The following is a 23,471-nucleotide window of genomic DNA, read 5'->3' on the forward strand; positions in this document are numbered from 1 at the left end:
CCATGAGGTCGTGGTAGACACTGGGGATCGGAACGTGAGCTGCCTTATCTGGGCTTTCAATGGAGGTGGATGCTACGGAGATCACCGGGACTTGAAGGCAGTGAGACATGCAGTGCGCTGACCAGCGTGTGATCTCCCTTTGGTCCCACGAAATTTGGGGATTGTGATGTTCGAGCCAAGGGAGACCGAGTACCACGGGGTGTCGAGCCGTCACTATGACATGGAACGTGATCGTCTCCTGATGAAGGGCGCTGGTTCGGAGGTTAACAGGTTCGGTGCAGTGGGTGATTATGCCATCTCCTATGGGGGCCCCATCAATGGCTTGGACACGGCGGGGGGTGCAGAGAGGACGAACGGGGATATTATATTGGTGTACGGTCTCTTGGCTAATGAAATTCCCCGCCGCTCCCGAGTCGATCAGTGCTTCTAAAACACAAGAAACCCTTGAATAACCCATGATAACGGGCAATACGAAGGCAGACTGAATACAGTGCTGGGTAATGGGTTCGGGACTCACCCCTGACTGAAGTGGTCTGGCAGTTTTGGCTTCCCCTCGGGTGGAGCCCTGTTTGAGAGGGCATTGCGGCACGAAGTGGCCCCTCTCACCACAGTAGAAACAACGGTGTTCACGGCGCCGTCGTTCTCGTTCCTGCGTGCTCACCCGAGTCTGTGCCAGCTGCATGGGTTCACTAGAGTGCTCAGGTGTTGGTGCTTCCACCTCACCACCTCCGGGGCAGCGTAGTAGACGCTACGTAGTAGACGATCCAGGCGGATAGCTACGCTGATGAGTGAGTCGAGGGTCAAAAGGTCATCGCGGCACGCCAGCTCCGTTAGGATGTCAGCATTTAATCCCCGGCGGAACATGGCTTTGAGAGCGGGTTGATTCCATCCGCTCCGGGCGGCGACAGTGCGAAATTCGAGGGTGTAATCCGCCACACTCCGTGATCCCTGCGCCATGGACAATAACTCCTCCCCAGTCTCCCGGCCATCTGGAGAGTGATCGAATACCGTGCGGAAGCGTGACGTCAGCTGCTCATATGTGCTGATGCTGTTCCCTTCCTGTTCCCATTCCGCGGTAGCCCAGAGGAGAGCTTTCCTGGTTAAAAGTTCCATGAAATGGATGATCTTCTGATTCTCAGTCATGTCTGGGTACGTGGAAAAAAACAGGGAGCACTGGAGTAAAAAGCCCCGGCAGCGTGCGGGATCTCCATCATACTTCTCCGGCGCTGGAGTGGGAGGGAAGCATGGGGTCGGCACCGTAGCAGGCTGCGCAGCTAGATTTAAATGAGCTACCTGCTCAGTCAGGTAGGCGAGCTGTTGGTCATGTTCGCTAAGCATCCGGCCATGTCCCTCGATGGCGTGCGGCCAGCGATCTCCCGCTGCCTCCATTAATCGGCGAAGTATTCTGTTACGAACCTTGAGATGGTACGGAAGCAGGCGCGGGAGGCGAGTGAACTGAGTAGTCGGGAAGTTCCGGAAGCGTAGTCGTAGAGTCAGCAAAGGTCGAGCGATCGGGCGAACAATCCAAATGGGGATATCCAGATAACGTAGTCGAGACGGGAAGCGAGGGTTGAAGATCATAAGAAACAATGAACTAGAAGAGCTTGGTAACGCAGCAAACTAAGTTACGGAGCGTATACTTCGCGCAGATCCCGGGTGGATGTCCTTCCTAAGTACTAGTGTGTGTGTGTGTGTGTGTGTGTGTGATTGGTGCCAGGTGTGTCTGATCAGAACTCCGGGGATGGTGAGCGCATGCGTGCCTGAGAAGTGAGCGTTGCATCTTGGGAATTTGAGTTCTGATCGGACCGTGCTGTGACACTACCACAGACACACACTAACTGTTCTTGGTTGGTCAATTTATGGATTGGTTTTTGGATCACTTTCTTGCAAGTCATTAATATCAAAGATTGAGTTTTACAAAATCTTCATTAAATTAAGCGGCAGCTTCCAGTATTTTTTCGATAATGTGTATACAACACTTGTGAAGTACTGTATGTCTGATCATGTGACCTTTTCCCTCCTTGGCAACACACACAAACTAGCTGCAGCCTACACACCACCAAAGCTACCGGTGATACTATCATCAGTCCTCAATAGTCAGGGGGCATGACCGGACCATGGCATATTGCAGACAATCTCACAAGCCTGGTGGGTGTAAGTGAAATAAATAACCTTACTGAGACCATCCCACACAGTTCCTGTAGGTGAGACACCTTTACACAGGTCATGTACAGATGTGTAGAGACTTTTTCACAGTCAGTTTAAACTCTCCTAGCTGTGGATTAGTGATTAAAGAAGATTAAAGATTAAAGCTGCCCTCTTCCTCATGACTGTCACCCACATTCACACTTACTCTTACTAATAGAAAACATTCTCCTGACCATCTGTCCAAGTATTGAGAACTGATCACTTCAGAAAAGTAACCCTAACCTTATGTTTATCACTTACACACACACACACACACACACACACACACACACACACACACAGGAGATACAATAAGTTTATTTATTGCTGATAAACAGATGTAATAGAAGTTTCATTACTGTTCAGTGTGTGTGTTTAAGCTACATTATACTGGATTACTCAAACAATCTAATATGTAGGTTTAGTTTATTTATCTCAGCTGCTTCATATTTACAGTCCTGACATTTCATCATCTAATGAACCACAACAAAGCATTGTAGAAGCAAAATCTTACCCATTATCATTATCCTTTTAAAATAGTAATAGTCACATACACTCACCGTCCACTTTAATAGGAACACCTGTACACCTGCTCATTTATGCAATTATCCAATCAGCCAAATACACACAACAGTCTCTATACAGAATGGTGAAAAAACACATCCTGTGAGCGGGTGTTCAGTGTGAAAATCCCAGGAGATCAGCAGTTTCTGAAATACTCAAACAAACCCATCTGCTACCAACAACCATGCCACGGTTAAAGTCACAGAGATCAGACTTTTCCTCCATTCTGATGTTTGATGTGAACATTAACTGAAGAGGTTGAGAATTGGAGATCAGAATTAAACTGGCCAGAACCTGTAAAGAAGTGGAAAAAGAGTAAAATGATCAAATATTCATCAGATTTATCAGAAACAATTATCAGACTCCTCACAAGAAAAATCAGTGTAAACTGTGTGTGTGTGTGTGTGGGTGTGTATGTGTGTGTGGGGGTGTATGTGGAACCAAGACAATCTGATTTGAAGGATTTGAACGATACAAACAGTAAAAGTAAATAACAATAAAAATCCTGATGCAAATATTTCAGAAAGGATATTATACTGATTCCTTCAGCGGAGAATCACTTGCTGCTGTTGAGGTCGGCCCACATGACTAGCGTAAAGTTTGGCGTGAGATTGCTATGGACGGTGTCACATGGACAACCTAAAGCTGACTGTGGATGTTCTCACTTGGACATCCTAATGATTAGACTTTCTAAAGACAGTTTACACTCAGTGCTCATTCATCATACAGTGGAGAACTTCACTTTGATACTATAGACTTAAAGCAAAAACTCTACTGAAATCAGAACTGCTTGACTCTAGAACTATAGAAGAGGAATGATTTATAATCACAATATCCCGTGTCACCCAGAACAGGAAGAGTTCCCTTTTGAGTCTGGTTCCTCTCAAGGTTTCTTCTCATATGGTCTCAGGAAATTTCACCAGTGGTCAAATTTACAGTGGTAAAATTAATACTTCACAAAGACATTGTAGAAAACAGTCTCTTTATACTGAGCTTCAGGCATAAGCAGACACTGGTTGGTCGTGACGTCGGCTATAAGCATGAGCAAAACCTGGCTGGTAATGACGTCGGCTTCAGGCATGAGCAGAACCTGGTTGGTCGTATCAACAAATTCTGGCATGAGCATAACTTGGCTAGTCGTGACGCTGATTTCAGGTGTGAGCAGAACCTGGTTTGTCGTGACGTCAGTTTCAGGCATGAGGACTTGGTTGGTCGTGTCAACAGACTCTGGCGTGAGCATAACTCGGTTGGTCGTAATGTCGGTTTCAGGCGTTAGGACTTGGTTATTCATGTTAGCAGACTTGGACATGAGCAGACTTGGTTGTCCGTTACAGCAGACTTGGGCTTGATCAGAACTTGGTTGTCCGTGTCTGCAGACTGAGGCGTGAGAAAAACTTGGCTGTCTGTGTCAGCAGGCTCGGGCATGATCAGAACTTGGTTCATCCTGACATCGGCTTCATGAGCGAACAGAACCTGGTTGATCATAACGTCAGCTTTAAGCATGAGCAGAACTTGGCTGGTCGTGACCTCGGCTTCAGGCATGAGCAGAACCTGGTTGGTCGTGATGTCGGTTTCAGGCATAGGGAGCACTTGGTTGGTCGTGTGAACAGAATCTGGCGTGAGCATAACTTGGTTAGACGTGATGTCGGTTTCAGGCATGAAGACGTGATTGGCCTTGTCAACAGACTCTGGCGTGAGCATAACTTGGTTGGTCATGACGTCGGTTTCAGGCGTGAGGACTTCACTGTTCATGTCAGCAGACTTGGGCATGAGCAGAACCTGCCAAAATGCACTTTCTTGTTGTTTACCGTCTGTTTCATACATGAGCAGAACCTGGTTGGTCGTGACGTTGGTTTCAGGTGTGAGGACTTGATTGTTCATGTCAGCAGACTCGGGCATGAGCAGAACTTGGTTGGTTGTGACATCTGTTTCAGATGTGAGCAGAACCTGGTTGGTCATGAAGTCAGTTTCAGACCGGGGACAGAAACTTGACTTGAGCAGAGCTTGGGTTGGCCGTCTCTTTGACCTGGGACAGGAACTTGGCATGAGTAGAGCTTGGTTTGGTCGTCTCTTTGACCTGGGACAGGAACTTGGCGTGGGCAGAGCTTGGGTTGGCCGTCTCTTCGACTTGGGACAGGAACTTGGTGTAAGCAGAGGTTGGGTTGGCCGTCTCCTCGATCTGGGATAGAAACTTGGCTTGGGAGGCCATCTGTTCGACCTCTGACAAATACTTGGCTTGGGAGGCCGTCTGTTTGACCTCGGACAGAAACTTGGCTTGGGAGGCCGTCTGTTTGACCTCGGACAGAAACTTGGTGTGAGAGATCGCCTTGTCGACCTCAGACAGGAACGTGTCTTGGGAGGCCGTCTCTTCAACCTAAGACAGGAACTTGGCGTGAGAGGCTATCACTTCGACCTTGTACATGAACTTGGATTGGGAGGTCGTCTCTTCGACCTCGGATAGGAACTTCGCTTAAGAGGTCACCTCGCTGACCTCTAGCAGTTACTTGACTTTATGCTGGAGCTCTGGAGATGAGGTTGCTACGTTGACCTACAGTTGGAACTCAGCAGATGAGACCACCTCATAGGTCTCATGCTGGAACTCTTTTGAGGAGGTTGCCATGTTGACCTCTGACTGGAGCTCTACAGACAAGACCACATAATTGGTCATAGGCAGGAGCTTTGGGAAGGAGGTCACCCATAATAGGTGCTGAATGGCAAGTCAGGTTTATTTCTGGATCCTCCAGGATGGCCCAGGATTCTGATCTGCCGAACACCATCATGAATAGTTCCACAAACTGAGTTACATTCTCAAGTCCCCAGCATCCCATGGCCACAAGACGCTGCGCCCACTGTCATGCTCGGCCAAAAAAACGGGACAACAGTAACCATAGCCATTGCTTCTCGCCAGGCGAGAAGATAACTTGTGTGTGTGTGTGTGTGTGTGTTTTTTTCTGCCAATAACTCACTCTACTTTCTCCAGTTTACAGTGTGGATCCTTCAGTAGATCAGAGAGCAGCTTCTCTCCTGATTCTCCTGGATTATTGTGTTTCAGATTCAGTTCTCTCAGGTGTGATGAGGTGTTTGACCTCAGAGCTGAAACCAGAGCCGCACAACCTTCACCTGTAATACTGCAGTGTTCCAGCCTGTCAAGAGATCAATAATTATAGATCTCTCTACATACAAACACACACACACACACACACACACACACACACACACACGTGTGTGTGTCTGTGTGTGATGATCTGACCTCAGTATCTCCAGTGTACAGTGTGGATCCTCCAGTCCAGCAGAGAGCAGCTTCACTCCTGAATCCTGCAGTTTATTGTCACTCAGGTCCAGTTCTCTCAGTCTGGAGGAGTTTGATCTGAGAACTGAGGACAGAACTCTACAGCTTTCCTCTGTGAGATCACACCAACGCAGTCTGGTAGAGAAATGATGATATATCAGAACACTGACAGCTGAATGTGTGTGTGTGTGTGTGTGTGTGTGTGTGTGTGTGTGTGTGTGTGTGTGTCAGGTTTACGTGTTCGTAAGAAAGATAAGAGGAAGAAGGTAATAATCTAGTCTGAAGCAGCAGGTATCTTTATTTATAGCACAGACTTTTATTCAGTGTGTTTTAGCAGCTTTGGGGAAAGTGTTTTTGGAGAACATTTACACTCGGACCCACAGTTCAATACCAGTTTTTCCCCCCAATTACAATGTTACATTTTTAAAATGTTAAATGGTAAACAAAATGTTATATAATATTGTGTCTATGGGGCACAAATGTAAAAAGTTGATTATTCTTTTCTCTCTGACTTTTTTTTGGAACAATTGAGGCCGTTCTGTTACATTTAAGTAGTGACTCATGTCAAATAACAGTTTTCAGTTTCAGTGTAAATTTATATATAAATGTTTATTTCTTGGATTAGCCTCCTTTACTCATCCCCTAAAGCCAGGGTTCAGACAAACGATATTTATTCGGATTATTTTGCTCTCAGACGAGGGTGTCGCCAAGGCTGTCGTTTATCCCCTCTGCTTTTTGCTGTCGCTATCGAGCCTGTGTCTATCACATTAAGATCTTCTCCCTTGTTTAAAGGAATAGTTAAATACGGAGTAGAATACAAATTGTTGCTATATGCTGATGATTTGTTATTGTATGTAACCGATCCTATTGCCTCTATGCCTGCTGTCCTAGGTGTTCTGGAGTCCTTCGGTGTTGTCTCTGGTTATAAATTAAATTTGGAGAAAAGCGACTGTTTTCCCATCAATACTGCAGCATTTTCTCTCCAACAGTCAGATCTACTTTTTCAATTTAGTCAGTCAGGGTTTAAATACGTAGGTATCAACGTGACACGTTCTTTATCTAATCTTTTATCAGCTAACTTCACTCCCCTTATCTCAAAGGTTAAATCTAACATTCAAAGTTGGGGTAACCTTCCCCTTTCTCTAATTGGCAGGATCAATTTTGTCAAAATGAATATATTACCGAAGTTTCTTTTCTTGTTCCAGCAAGTGCCTCTTTCTCTGCCAAAATCATTCTTCGACTCATTGGATAAGATAATTAGTACATTTATTTGGGGAGGGAAGCCACCAAGGATTAGTAAATATTTATTGCAGGGATGTAGACAGTGGAGGACTTGCATTACCCAATTTTCAATTCTGTTACTGGGCTGTGCACATCCATAAACTCTGCTACAGGGTTAAATCTCCTGGATCTTCTTCGTCTAAATTGGAACTATCTTCTTGTAGGGAATCCTCTTTACCTGCTTTACTTTATTCCTCTCTACCTACAAAACTCTCCCTATATACTGATAATCAAGTTGTCCTCAACACACTTAAGACTTGGTATCAATTTAAATTTGTAGATGCATTCTATTTGGGTCCTTTAGTCAACAACCATCTATTTCCTCCATCGTGTTTGGACTCCACATTTTCAGTGTGGGATGACAAGGGTATTAAACAAGTTAGAAATCTGTGTGCCGATGGTGTGTTTGATAGCTTTGCCAATCTGTCATCTACTTATGACCTCCCTGTGACGCATCTCTTTTGGTATTTTCAAATTCGGAATTTCGTTTCTAGATGTTTTCCTGATTTCCCCTCTGCGCCTCCTGAACAGGCTTGGGAAAGCTTGTTTTCAAACAATCCACATCAGAGAGGAATGATTTCTAGGATTTATATTTTATTCTGGTGCTACGCAGTGAGGAGAGCACCAAAATTAGGAATGCGTGGGAAACGGCGTTAGGAGTACAGATAAGTGAGGAGTATTGGGAACATGCTATAGGGAGGGTACAGTCTACCACATTTTGTGCTCGTCTTGGACTTATCCAGTTCAAAGTTTTACACAGAGACCATCTGTCCAAGTCGAGACTTTCTGTAATATATCCAGACGTAGAGGACGAGTGTGATAAATGCCATGGCTCCCTGTCATCTTGGCCATAAGTTTTTGTTCATTGTTTTTGGTGTTTGTACTTTTAATTTTGTTTTCCTTTGTTAGTATAAAAAGAAAAAAAACTGAATGATTGCGGCGGTGTGTTACTTGGTTTGTTCAGCAGAAATGTTCAGCAGAAATGTTCAGCAGAAATGTTCAGCAGGAAGGTTCAGTAGGAATGAAACTGGAGATTTTGTTTGAGCTGAAATAAAAAAAAGGGAAAAAATAAATTTAAATGTTAAAGCTAAATATTAAATGAAATGGTTAAATGTAAATGTTAAATTTAAATTTTGTGATAATTACGACACTAAAGAGACATTTCTACTGACTGTGAAAAACACCAGTAGAAAGATGTCTAGGGTTCCTGCTCACCTGCATGAACATGCCATAGACCTGCTGCAGGGAGGCATGAGGACTGCAGATGTGTTCAGAGCAATAAACTGTAATGTCTGTAATGTAAGACGCCTGAGACGTGCTACAGGGAGACAGGAAGGACAGATGATCGTCCTCGCAGTGGAAAATTACATGTAAGCATGTGTCCCTCCAGACGTGATGGAGAACTCGCAGATGCCTTGGTGGAAGAGTGGAGGAACATCTCACAGCAAGAACTGACCAATCTGGTGCAGTCCATGAGGATGAGATGCTCTGTAGAGCTTAAAGCAGCTGGAGAACATCAGATACTGATTGTTCCTTCTGATATCCACCTCCACTTTATTCAGGGACTCATTATTCCATTTCTGTTCCTCAAACATCTGTGAAACTTCTTCAGTTTATGTCTCAATTGTTGAATGTTTTTATGTTAATACAAATATTTACACATGTTAAGAAATTTGTTGGAAATAAAAGTTCAATGAGAGGATGTTTTCTCTTTTTGAATTCAGTTGAAAGTGAGATGAGTTTATATATTTATCTACCTGTGCTAGTGATACACACGTTTCAAGTGGTGTAAATCCCCATCACTTGAGAAGGAGACTCAGAGATCTACAACTATACTGTGGTGGACACTACAGTGATCCTGAACAGCTGCAGATGTTTTACTGCAACTATTGATTCAGGATGCTTATTTGGGACCGTGATGTCATCACAAAACAGGAAATCCTGAAATTAGTCTCTGCTATGAAATTACAGACATACAGAAATACAGAAGTAGGTCAATGTAAAAGTAGCAGCTGTAGCACTAGCTAGTCAGGTAGGCAGTGTAGCTACCGCTAATGTGCTGTGTACCTACTTTTCTACATCTGTAATTTCATAACAGAGAGGATATTCAGGTCCCAAACAAGTCTCCTGAACCCAAACAAAAAACCCTGCCACCTGTGAACTTGCTCTTTACACCGACTGCCTTGTTCCAAACCCAACACAGTATAGTGTAAACCTGGCAACCCTACTGCACCATGTTCATCATGTCCAATGAAGCACACTCTGATTTATTTCATTAACATTTAACATTTATACTTACTATTTAGTTTTATTATTTTGATTATGTATTTAGATTTGAGATTATGTTTAGATTTAAGATTTATATTCATATTTAATATTTAGCTTATGTATTAAGATTTAACATTTACATTTAATATTTATATTTAACAATTAGTTTTATATTGAACATTTACACTGAAGTGTATTTGATACGAGTCTCTGTCTAAATGTAACAGAACATTCTCAAATGTTCAAAAAAGTCAGAGAGAAAAGAATATTTTTACATTTGTCTCCCCATATCTGTCAGCCCCTTGTTATACATCAGACTTGTTGATCTACATTTTAATATTATTAGGTTTATACTATAATAGTGACAATAAAATAAACACAGTGTGAAAGTGATGATCTGACCTCAGTGTCTCCAGTGTACAGTGTGGATCCTCCAGTCCAGCAGAGAGCAGCGTCACTCCTGAATCCTGCAGGTTATTGTAACTCAGGTCCAGTTCTCTCAGTCTGGAGGAGTTTGATCTGAGAACTGAGGACAGAACTCTACAGCTTTCCTCTGTGAGATCACACACACACAGCCTAGGAGAGAAATTATGATACATCAGAACACTGACATCGAGGATTGGAAGGAACAATGCTGTCAATACTTTCAATATTGATATTTTCTTTTTTAAAAATGTGTTTATTTATTTATTTATTTATGTTAAAAACATTGTGACTTCTGCCATCTGCACACATGCAGTCAGAGAGAGATTCACAAATGAGAGAGAGGAAGAGATTAGAGTAATTATCTGATTAGAGTAATTACTGACGAGCATCATTCAGTCAGTTCACTCTTAATCTGTATGTAAAGAAAATGTATTAAACATAAACAAAAATAAAATTCTACTGTATGTAATAATGTTCTCTTCAATACGCTCCTCATTCTCTTTACATACAGATTAAGAGTGAACTGACTGAATAATGATCGTCAGTAATTACTCTAATCAGTACCATTAGTGTTATATTAAAATAATAAACACTGCACTAATAAATTAAGAATAAAAGATACCTACACAGATTTTCTGGAGACTTTGACCACTGGCAGCAGATTCAGAAGACATTCATCTGATGGTTGATATTTCATCAAGTTAAACACATCCAGATCCTCTTCTGAGTTCAGCAACACAAACACCAGAGCTGACCACTGAGCAGGAGAGAGTCTGACTCCACTGAGACGACTGTTACCTCCTCTGTTCAGGTAATGTTGGACTTCCTGCACTAGAGAATGATCATTCAGTTCATTCAGACAGTGGAACAGATTGATGGATTTCTCTGGAGATGGATTCTCCCTGATCTTCTTCTTGATGTACTCGACTGTTTCCTGTTTGCTGTGAGAGCTGCTTCCTGTCTGGGGCAGCAGGTCTCGTAAGAGAGTCTGATTGGACTCCAGGGAGCGACCCAGAAGGAAGCGGAGGAACAGGTCCAGGTGTCCATTCTCACTCTGTAAGGCCTTGTCCACTTCACTCCTGAGGAAATCAGACATGTCTGACTTGGTGAAAAAACCAGACCAGGTTTGTTGTTTTGCAATCTTTTTGTTGATGAAGGAGAGAAATGTGTATAAAGCAGCCAGAAACTCCTGAACACTCAGATGTACAAAGCTGAACACCTTCCCCAGGTGAAGCCCAAACTCCTCTCTGAAGATTTGGGTACACACTCCTTAGTACACTGACACTTCTCTCACATCAATGCCACACTCTCTCAGGTCTTCCTCATAGAAGATCAAGTTTCCTTTCTCCAGCTGTTGGAAAGCCAGTTTTCCCAGTGCCAGGATACTCTCTCTGGTCTGCTGAGGATCAGGGTCACATTTCTGATGGTACTTTTGGTCCTTGTGTTTGATCTGAAAGATCAGGAAGTGTGTGAACATTTGAGTCAGAGTCTTGGGGATCTCTCCACGCTCTGCTTCACCCAACATTCTCTCTAGAACAGTGGCTGAGATCCAGCAGAAGACTGGGATGTGACACATGATGTAGAGGCTTCTGGAAGACTTCATGTGTGAGATGATTTTATTGGCCAGGCTCTGATCACTGATCCTCTTCCTGAAGTACTCCTCTTTCTGAGGATCACTGAACCCTCGTACCTCTGTCACCTGGTCTACACACTCAGGAGGGATCTGATGGGCTGCTCCTGGTCGAGAGGTTATCCAGAGGAGAGCAGAGGGAAGCAGATTCCCCTTGATGAGGTTCGTCAGCAGCACATCCACTGAGACTGACTCTGTCACATCACACAGTCTCTCATTCTTCTGGAAATTTAGAGGAAGTCGACACTCATCCAGACCATCAAAGATGAACAGGACTTTGTTGATCTCACAGTCTATTAATCGTAATTCTTTTATTTCTGGGAAAAAGTGATGAAGAAGATCCATCAGACTGAGATGTTTCTGCTTCATCAGGTTCAGCTCTCTAAAGGGAAGTGGAAACATGAAGAAGACGTCCTGATTTGCTTTTCCTTCAGTCCAGTCCAGAATGACCTTCTGCACAGAGACTGTTTTTCCAATTCCAGCAACTCCTTTAGTCAGCACTCTTCTGATGGACTTGTCTTTAAAGAGATCATTACATTTGATGGGTGTCTCCTGTGCTGCTGGTCTCCTGGACGCTGTCTCAATCTGTCTCACCTCATGTTCATTATTGACGTCTCCACTCCACCCCTCTGTGATGTAGAGATCTGTGTAGATCTCATTCAGAAGTGCTGAACTTCCAGGCTGTGAGATTCCTTCATTAATTCTTTTACATTTCTCTCTCAGTCTGGATTTGAGTTCTCGCTGGTGCACAGAGACGAGTTCTGATAAAAAGAAGAATAAAATGTAAACTCTATGATCATCTCTGTTGACTATTGATATTTTCATAGCTGTGTATCATATGTAATGTCAGTACTGATCTGTTATTATATTGTGTTGATAAAAGCACATCATTATGATGAGACGTGTTTAATAAATTTCGAGCAGTTTCCTTCCTCTAAAGTTAAAGTGATGTTATAACCCCATGAGCTCTTACTGTTCTGCAGTGTGTTAGCGAGATCTGTGAGGTTCATGTTCTTCAGGAAGTGCAGTGTGATCTTCAGCACTCCCTCTCTGACACTGCTCTGATCCTCCTCATCCTCCACCTCCCTCTCAGAGCATGCTGGGTAATCTGGACTCAGGAGCTTCTTAAATCTCTTCAGCTCATTCTTTATCAGACTGATGACTTTGTGCTCCAGCTCCTGATTAGAAACAGGAAGAAAAAAATACAAAAACACTATAATGTCACACGAGTGTGTGTTCATTACCGAATATAAAACTACATTTTGTCTGATTAATCATAAAGATTCTACACGCAGATGTAATAAAAAAAGTTCTGCACCAAATACAGCTTTGGGATTAGAATAGTGTATTCCAGGCCGATTCAATAGGTGGCATCCAGACAAACTGGTTTCAGCTGAGGACGTAGACGAGTAAATAAATGAAGGTGAGTGATGGAACATCTCTGTGTGTTTGAAACCAATGAGGAAAACACAATACACTCGTGTTCTCTCTTAGTGTTGCTCAGTATTTTGTTCTGTCACATTGCAGTGAGAGTGGAACAGGTGTAATGATTACTCACATCTCTGCAGCACACAGATAGAGATATTCATTACACTGCCGGGATTAGCACACACACACACACTCATTCACACACTCATTCACACACTCATTCACACACTCACATACACTCACATACACTCACATACACTCACATACACTCGCACACACCTTGAATACGTCCTCCAAATGACTCTTCTCAGTGAATTTTGATTTATTCTTCTGCAGTCTATGAACAAACAAAGCAGGTGTTAAAAGTTGAACAAGGACTATAAATCATATTCATAACTACAAACACAAACCAGTGAATACACAGATATTTGAGAGATGTTTGATCATGTGAGAGTGTGAGAGATAAAACACTGCACTCATACATTACACTGTACTCACCTCAGATCAGTAGCACAGTCTGTGTCTCTGAAGTGTACTGGATGATCCAATGACCTGTCACTCTTCATGGACACACAGCTGGGTTCAGGTGAGTCTGATCTCTTACCCTGAATCAGACTAAACACACACAACCACTGCATCATTATCACTGTTCTGTAGCAATACTGAATAATGAACCTGTAGTTAAAATCTGATGATATTCCTTATTAACACTGATACGATTCTTTACCCTTCATACTTTATCCAGCTACAGGGACTTGGGGTTAGACGTGTTGCTCAGTAGCTTAATGTCACTAATCATCAGCTGGTTTTGAACATCTCGAGACAAAGCTGCTGAATTAAACTCTTCACTAGTCACTTTTCACAGATACACATCAGAGTCTGATCTGTTTAGTGTTGGTGAATGTGAGAACAGTTCTGTTTTTCACCGAGTCACACCCTTCACTCACCTCTCATCTTTCTTTCTGTCCCGTTCCATAGACACACTCATTTTGGAGGTCATGTCTCTTCCTATAGATTACACCTGTCAACCTACACACACACACACACACAGTAACAGTGATTTGGTGGTTTAATGTCTTACTCCAGTCCAACATGTGTGTGTTAAATCTAACTCTGTATCATCACACGGTTCACTTACAGTAAAATCAAGTCCTACAGTAAACTGTGTAAGTTACAACTTCAGTAAAAATCAACTGAACTGTTCTTCATCTAGTGTAGATTCATAACATTCACATATTATAGCTTTAGATTTAGATACTTACTGTGTTCTTCTCCCTAAAAACGTTTTACAGCCCTGTTGTCATAAAATTACATTACACATTTTCTCCTGTGAATGTTTACCTTCCTTTCTTCACAAAATGCAGTTTCACTTTTATTTAAACTGCAACTGGTTTCGTCCACAGGAGGAAGTGCAGGACACACACACACACACACACACACACACACACACACACAATTTCTTCTTTTTTTTCTTAAATACCAACTCAAAAACACATACAAACACACACAGACATAATGAACATGTTCGTGCATGATCGCAAATACTTTCAGTTTATATCTACAGCATATGGTTTTATGTGTCTACATACAGTATTTTGTGACAGTAAATATGTAATTTGTTCATTTATACACACACACACACACACACACACAACATAGGGACATAAACACTCAACATTCACATCTCTAATTATAAACACTATAGACACATACACACAAAAATACCCATAAAATACACACACACAGATGCACAGGTTAAATGTTATAAAGTCAAACATGTGCAGGAGGTGGTGTCAAGACACACACAGAGTTTAGCTCCAATCCTAATCAAACACACCTGAACAAGCTAACCAAGGTCTTCAGGATTACTAGAAAATTACAGGCAGGTGAGTTTGGAGGTTGGAGCTAAACTGTAGATGTGAAGAACCCTGTGATAGATCATGCTTCACTGCTGCTGATATCAAATGTAGTAACATTTTAGACCTCATTGACAAGCATAAGTTACTGTATGTCATCATAAACATAATTACCGTAAAATACTGTTCATTTTTATTATTTGTTATGTTTATATTACATCTGATCATTTCTCAAAACGCATGAATAAAGTAGGATTTTCCCCAGATTTCTACTAGCCCTAGCTCTGTAACCAGTGGAATCTCAAACTAATTTTTTTTACACCAGAATGCTACTATAGAGGATGTATTTGTGTGAAAATTTCAGCTTTGTATCTCGTCCCCCACCAGAGATATATAACCCCGAAATTGAGGGGAATTTTTTTTTTTAATGGCACTTACTGTCTTTCCTTTATGTGATATATCAACATTTAAATGAATAATCTCTCAACATTAAATAAGATCCTCTTTTTACTTTATCTGACTCCAATTATGAATGATTCTAAGAGATATTAAAATTCATCCAATCATGCCAGAATGAATTCAAATGTAACAATTTATTAATCAGGTAATTTCAATAATTCTTAATCTAATTCAAAAGATAACAAGCAGTAATCAATAATATATAAACATCACATAAAACAAAAGCAAGAGAATTAGAGATGTTTACCTGGAAATGAAACTACACACAGCAATTGTGCAGGAGATCTGTCTACAGATTCTTTGGCCATCTGTCCCTAAATACCCAGATACTTAAATGATATTTGGGCCCACAATTCAGGGGGTCAGTTGGCATTTGTCACTGCTTTGATGTCGGTGTAATGATGTACCTTATTTACAGTTGCAATCAAAATTATTCAACCCCCATTGCAAATCAGTTTTATTGTCAAAATTTACAGACTTTCAGCTGTTTGCAATGAACAAATCAAACAAAAGCACCTAAAATAGATCAACACAACAAATGCTTCAAGTAGTTTCCCTAAATACTGAAACTGACGTCCTCAGCGGAACAAGAAGGCAGAACTTGGTCAGCAGACTCTGGCATGAGCAGAACTTGGTTGGCCGTGATGTCAAATGCACAAAATGCACAAAATGCACAAAGGCCAAAAGGTCCTTTTTTGTACAATCAATGCCTTTCTAATCCCTCTTCCAGTGTTCCATTTGAGATTTCTGCTAACCTGTGTGATCAGTTTTAACTCATTTTACTCATAAAATTGAGGTTATTCAGTTTAATATACCATCTCATAGTTCTTCTCCTCTAGGATCGCCTCTGTGTCAGAGCTTTTTACAGTTAAACAACGATAAAACCAAAATAATCGTCTTTGGTCCATCAGCTCTGTCCTCTGACATGGTCAGTCAGCTTGGTCCTCTCTCTTGTAATGTGCATGACTGAATCAAAAATCTTACATTACATTTATTAATTTAGCGGACGCTTTTATCCAAAGTGACTTACAAATGAGAAAATAAAAGCAAAGCGATATATCAAGCAGAGAACATTACAGGTAGTGCTACCATACAAGATCCATTAATTGAGTTCCAGAATAAGCAAAGTGCACAAAGTAGAGGTGTAAGTGACAGTAATTTTTTTTTTTTTGACTCCACACTGTGTTGTGATAAGCAGATTAGTGCTGTGGTAAAAAGCAGTTTCTTTCTGTTAAGATCTGTTGCTAAAATCAAGATGATGCTCTCCAAGGAGGACCTGGACACTGTTATTATTGCATTTATAACATCTAGGTTGGACTATTAATTCGCTCTATCTGGGTTTGCCTAGAACAACTACTGATCGTTTGCAATTGGTACAAAATACAGCAGCCAGATTACTGACTGGCAGTAAAAAACATGAGCACATTACACCTGTACTCACTTCTCTTCACTGCTTACTGGTCAAGCTCCGTGTTGATTTTAAAATTTAGCTTTTTGTTTTTAAAACTTTGCATGGACTTGCTCCACAGTATATTTGTGATCTCACCTCGTACACTGCTTCAAAACCCCTTCAATAATCTAATCAATTACCACTCTCAGTTCCTTGTTCATGTTTTAAGGCTAAAGGTGACTGGGCTTTCTCCGTGGCTGCTCCTGGGATTTGGAACAATCTTCCTCTTCACATTAGATCTTCCCCTTCCGTTTGTGTTTAAATCCTCTTTGAAGACTTATTCATATTCTTTATGTTTTAATTGATGGTGTAAATTTTTCATTGGTCTTTTCTTTGGTTTTTCTTTACTCTTAATTTGTTTTAATTCTCTTTTATATTTCTTGCACAGCACTTTGGTTTCAACATCTGTTGTTTTGAATATGCTTTTTAAATCACTAAACTAAACATCATCTTTCACATTCAGTTCTAGTTACAATAATGACAGTAATAGACATAACTTTATTTACAAGTCCATTGTTTGAAAATAACAAATCACCAATAAAGTTTCAAAAAATACAGGGAGCAGGTCTGTAACCACCAGAGTAAAGTTTGTTGAGATATTATGTAAATGGTACTTTATATTAATGATAAATACCTGATAACTTAGCCAAGCTACTTAGCTAACTGCTATGCTAGGAAATTCTTTGCTCCATCAAGGAGGCAACTTAAAAAATATATTAACCTTTGATTATTCACTAATGACTTACTGACTTACCTTCTTATTGAACACCTTCTTTAAGAAAATAGAGTGGGCCAAACACCGAACTGAGGAACTGTCTGTAACCAGCTGGTTGCATAAAATTGACTAACTCTGTAGCTAATATAGGAATATATTTGTAATGAAATATAATTTTAATAGTAATTGTTCATGCTTATATACAATTTAAACAAACTGAGCACCAAATCTATATTCACATTACAGAGTTAATTCAGCTAATTTCTTTGACAAATTCAGAAATAAGAATGCATTTTGAACATTTTTAGATAAAAGTCTAAAAACCAGGTCACAATATTTTAAAGTCATTAAGTTTGTAAATCAATCTCCATAAGGATACTAGTGATTATACGGCACACTGCAGCTTGAAACACGTCAGATCAGTGACTTATCAGTCGCGTAGTGCTCTCGCTAATAAAGTGTAGCACAGGATTAAAAGAGGATGCCAGGGCAAAACAGGACAGAGTTATACACCACCCGTCCTCTTTTTATACAGCAGCTTTTCATCTTAATTAAATGACTGGTTGTAGTTGTTTAAATGTATGGAGTTTTGTTGGATTGTATTTGTGTAAATTTACACACACTCAGAAGCACAAGTAGGATATGAACATTATTTCCTGAACTTTTAAAAAGTGAAAATTTCCTGTGTAAATGGTCCTAATACAACTGATTTACACTCATTATTTCCTATTAGAAACATACATTTTTTTCATCTTTAATATTCAAGAATAAAAATCAAATTTGTAAATGAATCAGGAGATGATGAGAAAAAAAGATTAATGTTAATAATGAATTAAAGTGCACATGCAAATGTGTGCAAACAACACAGGACAGTACAGTAACTACTAAAACAGGACAATAGGTACAGTAAGTGACAGTGTACTGCCGAAGAGTACACAATTTCAGTGTGGAAGTGTCTGATATAACAGGTAGTGCAAAGATAGGTGCCAAGGAGTAACAATATAATGTAAAAATGGTATAAATGTAAACATGTTATAACTTAGTATTCAGCAGATCAGCGTATACCGAATATGGACATAGCAGTTATATTGGTACACCCCTAAGTGAAAATGTCCAAATTGGGCCCAATTAGCCATTTTCTCTCCCCGGTGTCATGCGACTTGTTAGTGTTACAAGGTCTCAGGTGTGAATGGGGAGCAGGTGTGTTAAATTTGGTGTCATCGCTCTCACACTCCCTCATACTGGTCACTGGAAGTTCAACATGGCACCTCATGGCAAAGAACTCTCTGAGGATCTGAAAAAAAGAATTGTTGCCCTACATAAAGATGGCCTAGGCTATAAGAAGATTACCAAGACGATTGCCGATGGCCACAGGGCAGTATTCCAGCATGATAATGACCCCAAACACACCTCCAAGACGACCACTGCCTTGCTAAAGAAGCTGAGGGTGAAGCTGATGGACTGGCCAAGCATGTCTCCAGACCTAAACCCTATTCAGCCTCTGTGGGACATCCTCAAACTGAAGGTGGAGGAGCACAAGGTCTCGAACATCCACCAGCTCCGTGATTTTATCATGGAGGAGTGGAAGAGGACTCCAGTGGAACCTGTGAAGCTCTGGTGAACTCCATGCCCAAGAGGGTTAAGGCAGTGCTGGAAAATAATGGTGGCCGCACAAAATATTGACACTTTGGGCCTAATTTGTACATTTTCACTTAGGGGTGTACTCACTTTTGTTGCCAGCGGTTTAAACATTAATATCTGTGTGTTGAGTTATTTTGAGGGAACAGCAAATTTACACTGTTACACAAGCTGTACACTCACTACTTTACACTGTACCACAGTGTCATTTCTTCAGTGTTGTTACATGAAAAGATATGTAAAAAGTTTGTATTTACCTGCTGTTCAAGTTTAACTTTACACTTTCAGCAGTTTAAACTTTTCACCATCATAACAGGGTTTAAAAATGAGATACAGCCAGTGCACATCTTCAGTTTTATTTCTTTCTGACGCAGTAGTAATAACATATAAATAGTTCTTACCTGAGCATGTGTATACCTGAGTGCTGTCTCTCGTCTCTCAGCTCTCTGTGACACACAGCTCTCAGTTCCCAGGTGATGTTTTTCTACGAGTGACTGCAGCTGTGTTTATATGGGAGGAGTTTATTTCTATAGAGCTGTGGGCTGCAGGGCATCATTAACATACCACCACACAGGAGAACTTATTACCCCCCAGGAAACACATGCCCCTATCTCTCTCTCTCTCTCTCTCTCTCTCTCACACACACACACACACACACACACACACACACACACACAGAGATCAACAGGGTTACCAGAAGTCAAGAATTTACAGAACCTACAGAACTGTCAAAAAGCGGGAACATGAAGGGTCATCGATCAATCAGACATTTTGACAGAAAGAGTCTGTAATAACTATAAAATAATAAAATAATCACAGCAGATAATTACTCTTCACATTCTTTTCCACTCATATGCTTTAACTGCTTATATTTACAGTGTCCTCCATTAATATCGGCACCCTTGGTAAATACGAGCAAAGACGGCTGTGAAAATTGTCTTTAATGTTTCTTTTGATCTTTTGTTTAAAAAGAATTCACAAAATTCTCTGCTCTCATGGATATTTAACAACTGCAAACACAGGTTTATCCAACTTAAATATTTGTGTAAAATATAGGTGTGCAACAATTATTGGCACCCATGAAATATGTTTGAAGTATATTACCATTGATATTTTACATGTTTAGCACGCCTGGGTGATTAGGAACAGGAAATTCCCTTAGTCATTCATAACAATGGGTAAGAGCGAGGAATGTAGCTGTGACGTGCGGCAAAAGGTTGTTGAGCTTCACACAATGGGGCGTGTCTATAAGAAAATAGCACAAGCGTTGAAAATGCCCATTTCCACCATCAGGGCAATAATTAAGAAGTTCCAGTCCACTGGAAATGTTATGAATCGACCTGGAATTGGACGCGTGTCTATATCGTCTCAACGCACTGTGAAGAGGACGGTTCGAGTGGATAAAACATCTCCAAAGATCACAGCTGGAGAACTGCAGAAGTTCCAAAACTACAATCTGAAGTCACCGACATCACCACAAGCTGTTTGGAAGGGGTTCAAGAAAAAAGCCTCTACTCTCATCCAAAAAGAAACTCGAGCGTCTTCAGTGTGCAGACACTACTGGAACTTCAAATGGGATCGGGTTCTACGGTCAGATGAAACCAGAATAGAGCTTTTTGGTAATAAACACAGAGGTGGTTTTGGAGCACACAGAGAGGTAGCCGTATGGAAAAGTTCCTCATGGCCACGGTTAAATATGGAGGTGGATCTTTAATGTTTTGGGCTGTTTTTCTGCCAGAGGACCTGGACATTTTGTTAGGATAGATGGCATCATGGACTCTATCAAATATCAACAGATATTAAATGAAAACCTGACTGCCTCTGACAGAAAGCTTCAAATGGGCCGTGGTTGGATCTTCCAGCAGGACAATGATCCAAAACATCATCAAAATCAACACAGAAATGGTTTACTGACCACAAAATCAAGATCCTGCCATGACCATCCCAGTCCCCTGACCCGAACCCCATAGAACACCTGTGGGGTGAACTGAAGAGGAGACTCCACCAGTGTGGACCTGAAATGTGAAGGATCTGGAGAGATTCTGTATGGAGGAACGCTCTCAGATCCTTCGCTACGTATTCTCCAAGACTCAGAGCTGTTATCTTGGCAAAGGGAGCTAGCACAAAGTACTGACTAAAAAGATGCCAATAATTATTACACACCTATATTTAACAAAGATATATTTTTTATAAACCTGTGTTTTCTTTGCAATTGTTTGATATCCATGAGAGCAGAGTATTTTTGTGATTTTTGTGATCTCCACATCTTTAAAAGTAAGAAAGGTTACCTAGAAAACAGTCCAAGTTGTTAAAAACTACTTTTTACAAAGGATTTTATCTGTTTTTCAAAGCTGAGGGACGAGTCCATTATAACACCCAGATTCCTCACGCTGTCTTTCACTGTTATTCCTAGGGAAGCAATAGTACTGGCTATCTTCTCTTTAACTTTTGGTGGACCAAATATTATTGGTCCAGCAAATGACAGATTTTCTGTCATCTTTCATTAATGACAGATTTTCTCTCATTAAGCTGAAGAAAATGATTAGACAGCCAGACGTTGATCTCATTCAGACAGACCAATATGGTCTTCAAAGACTGCTCATTTCCAGCTTTAAGTGGTAAATATAACTGTGTGTCATCTGCATACATATGATGTGACATGTCATAGTGACGACAGATGGATCCCAGCAGGCAAATGAAAACAACGTAGGGCCCAGAATAGATCCTTGAGGAAGACCATATTTTAAGGGAACTACAGAGGATGAAGTGTTTGCAAAATTAACAGAGAATGTTCTGTCCTATAGATATGAATAAAACCATTTTAGAGCTGTCCCACAAATGCCTACCTCACACTCCAGACCTTCTAAGAGAATTGAATGATCAACAATGCGGCACTGAGATCCAACATAATTAAGATAACCGCCGTCCCAGAATCTACCGCTATCAGTCACAACTTTTACCAGAGCGGTCTCCGTACTGTGACCAGCTCTAAATCCAGATTGGAATTTATCCAGAACATCATTCTCTGATTAAAAGGGGGTTATTCTCTAAAACTTGGGGTAAAAATGGTAGTTTAGGAATTGGATGAAAATTGAATTAAGGAAGAAAACACTGTTTAAGACAAGGTGGAACAACACCATTAACTAAAGAACTATTCACAATAGATAGTATACTAGGGCCCATGGTTTCAAACAGATCTTTTAAATATCGAGGAGGATTAGGATCCAATGGGATGATAATTTCCTGCGATTAACTATGCCTGCTAGGACTTGAAGAGAGACAAGATCAAACCCATCAAATATACAAGAACTTGGCGTGGGAGCTGCTTGAACAATGTTAGAAGGCACAATGTCTTCTCTAATCAACTCAATCGTCCTTACAAAAAAGTTCAAGAAATCCTCACAGGAATTTGAAGTAGAATCCGTGAGAGGTGCTGTAACCGGGTTTAGCACAGTGTTTATTGTGCTAAACAAAACTTTGGGGCAGTGAGCAGTTCTACTTATTAAATCGGGAAAAATTTTGTTCTAGCAGCTTTAACTGCACACTGGTATTTACTAAGAGTATCCTCAATATTTCATAGGAAATCTGCAATTTGTCTCTTTTCCATCTGCGTTCAGCTTTCCTACAGGCCTGTCTAAGAGCATGCATTTCACTGTTATACCATGGCTGCGAATAAGGTTTAGGTCTTTTAATTCTGAGTGAAGGAACATCCATACATTCATAATATCCAAACATACAGAATTAAAAATGGCAGTCAGCTCCTCTGTATCTAAAAGACACTGACCTCACATTCAGAAGTGCAGCTTTAGCTGTAATGGGGTACAGGGACTGAGATTGTACAAATGCTGAATACTTCAGTTCCTTTAAATAGCGATGGGCTGTCAGTCCACTCCGTCACAACTGTATATATACTGTGTCTGTGTGTGTTTGTACAGTATAATTTGTGTCAGACATATGCTCTTGTTATGGTTATGTTCTGTCTCCACCCCGCTTAGTCATTGGTTGTTTTCCGAATGGGACATCATTGTTTTCAGCTATCCGTGTTTAACCCATGATTACATTAGTCATTTAAACCCCCCGTGTCTCTTTGCGTAGTAGAGTTCATCTCATTACCAAGAGATTGTCATTTGTTTCTTGTTTTGATTCATATCGTTGACCTCGTTTCTCATCTCTGATTCTAGCCTTGCCCCATTTATACCTGTTTGTGCATCTCCTGACCTCTTGCCTGTTATTAGACCATGCTTTGGATTACCGTTTTGGATTTGTCTGCCTCTCTCTCT

At 40.9% G+C, this 23,471-nt stretch overlaps 1 protein-coding gene and 1 pseudogene across 9 annotated transcripts in view; both read right to left on the reverse strand.

Moving 5' to 3' along the window:
• Positions 1-2,512: 2,512 nt before the first annotated feature.
• LOC108268894 (NACHT, LRR and PYD domains-containing protein 12) overlaps positions 2,513-23,471 on the reverse strand; it is a 113,837-nt gene continuing 92,878 nt past the window's right edge. For all 9 annotated transcript variants that reach the window (XM_053684608.1, XM_053684615.1, XM_053684632.1 and 6 more), the window contains 4 exons: positions 9,992-10,165; positions 6,002-6,175; positions 5,718-5,894; positions 2,513-3,045 (listed from right to left, as the gene is read on the reverse strand). In XM_053684608.1, the coding sequence (XP_053540583.1) occupies positions 3,030-3,045; positions 5,718-5,894; positions 6,002-6,175; positions 9,992-10,165 (541 nt within the window). In that variant the 3' untranslated portion in view covers positions 2,513-3,029. The remainder of the gene's footprint in view (positions 3,046-5,717; positions 5,895-6,001; positions 6,176-9,991; positions 10,166-23,471) is intronic.
• LOC108270697 (NLR family CARD domain-containing protein 3-like) overlaps positions 10,623-23,471 on the reverse strand; it is a 59,920-nt pseudogene continuing 47,071 nt past the window's right edge.

Source organism: Ictalurus punctatus, chromosome 1 (genome assembly GCF_001660625.3).
Source record: "Ictalurus punctatus breed USDA103 chromosome 1, Coco_2.0, whole genome shotgun sequence".
Classification (NCBI taxonomy): domain Eukaryota; kingdom Metazoa; phylum Chordata; class Actinopteri; order Siluriformes; family Ictaluridae; genus Ictalurus; species Ictalurus punctatus.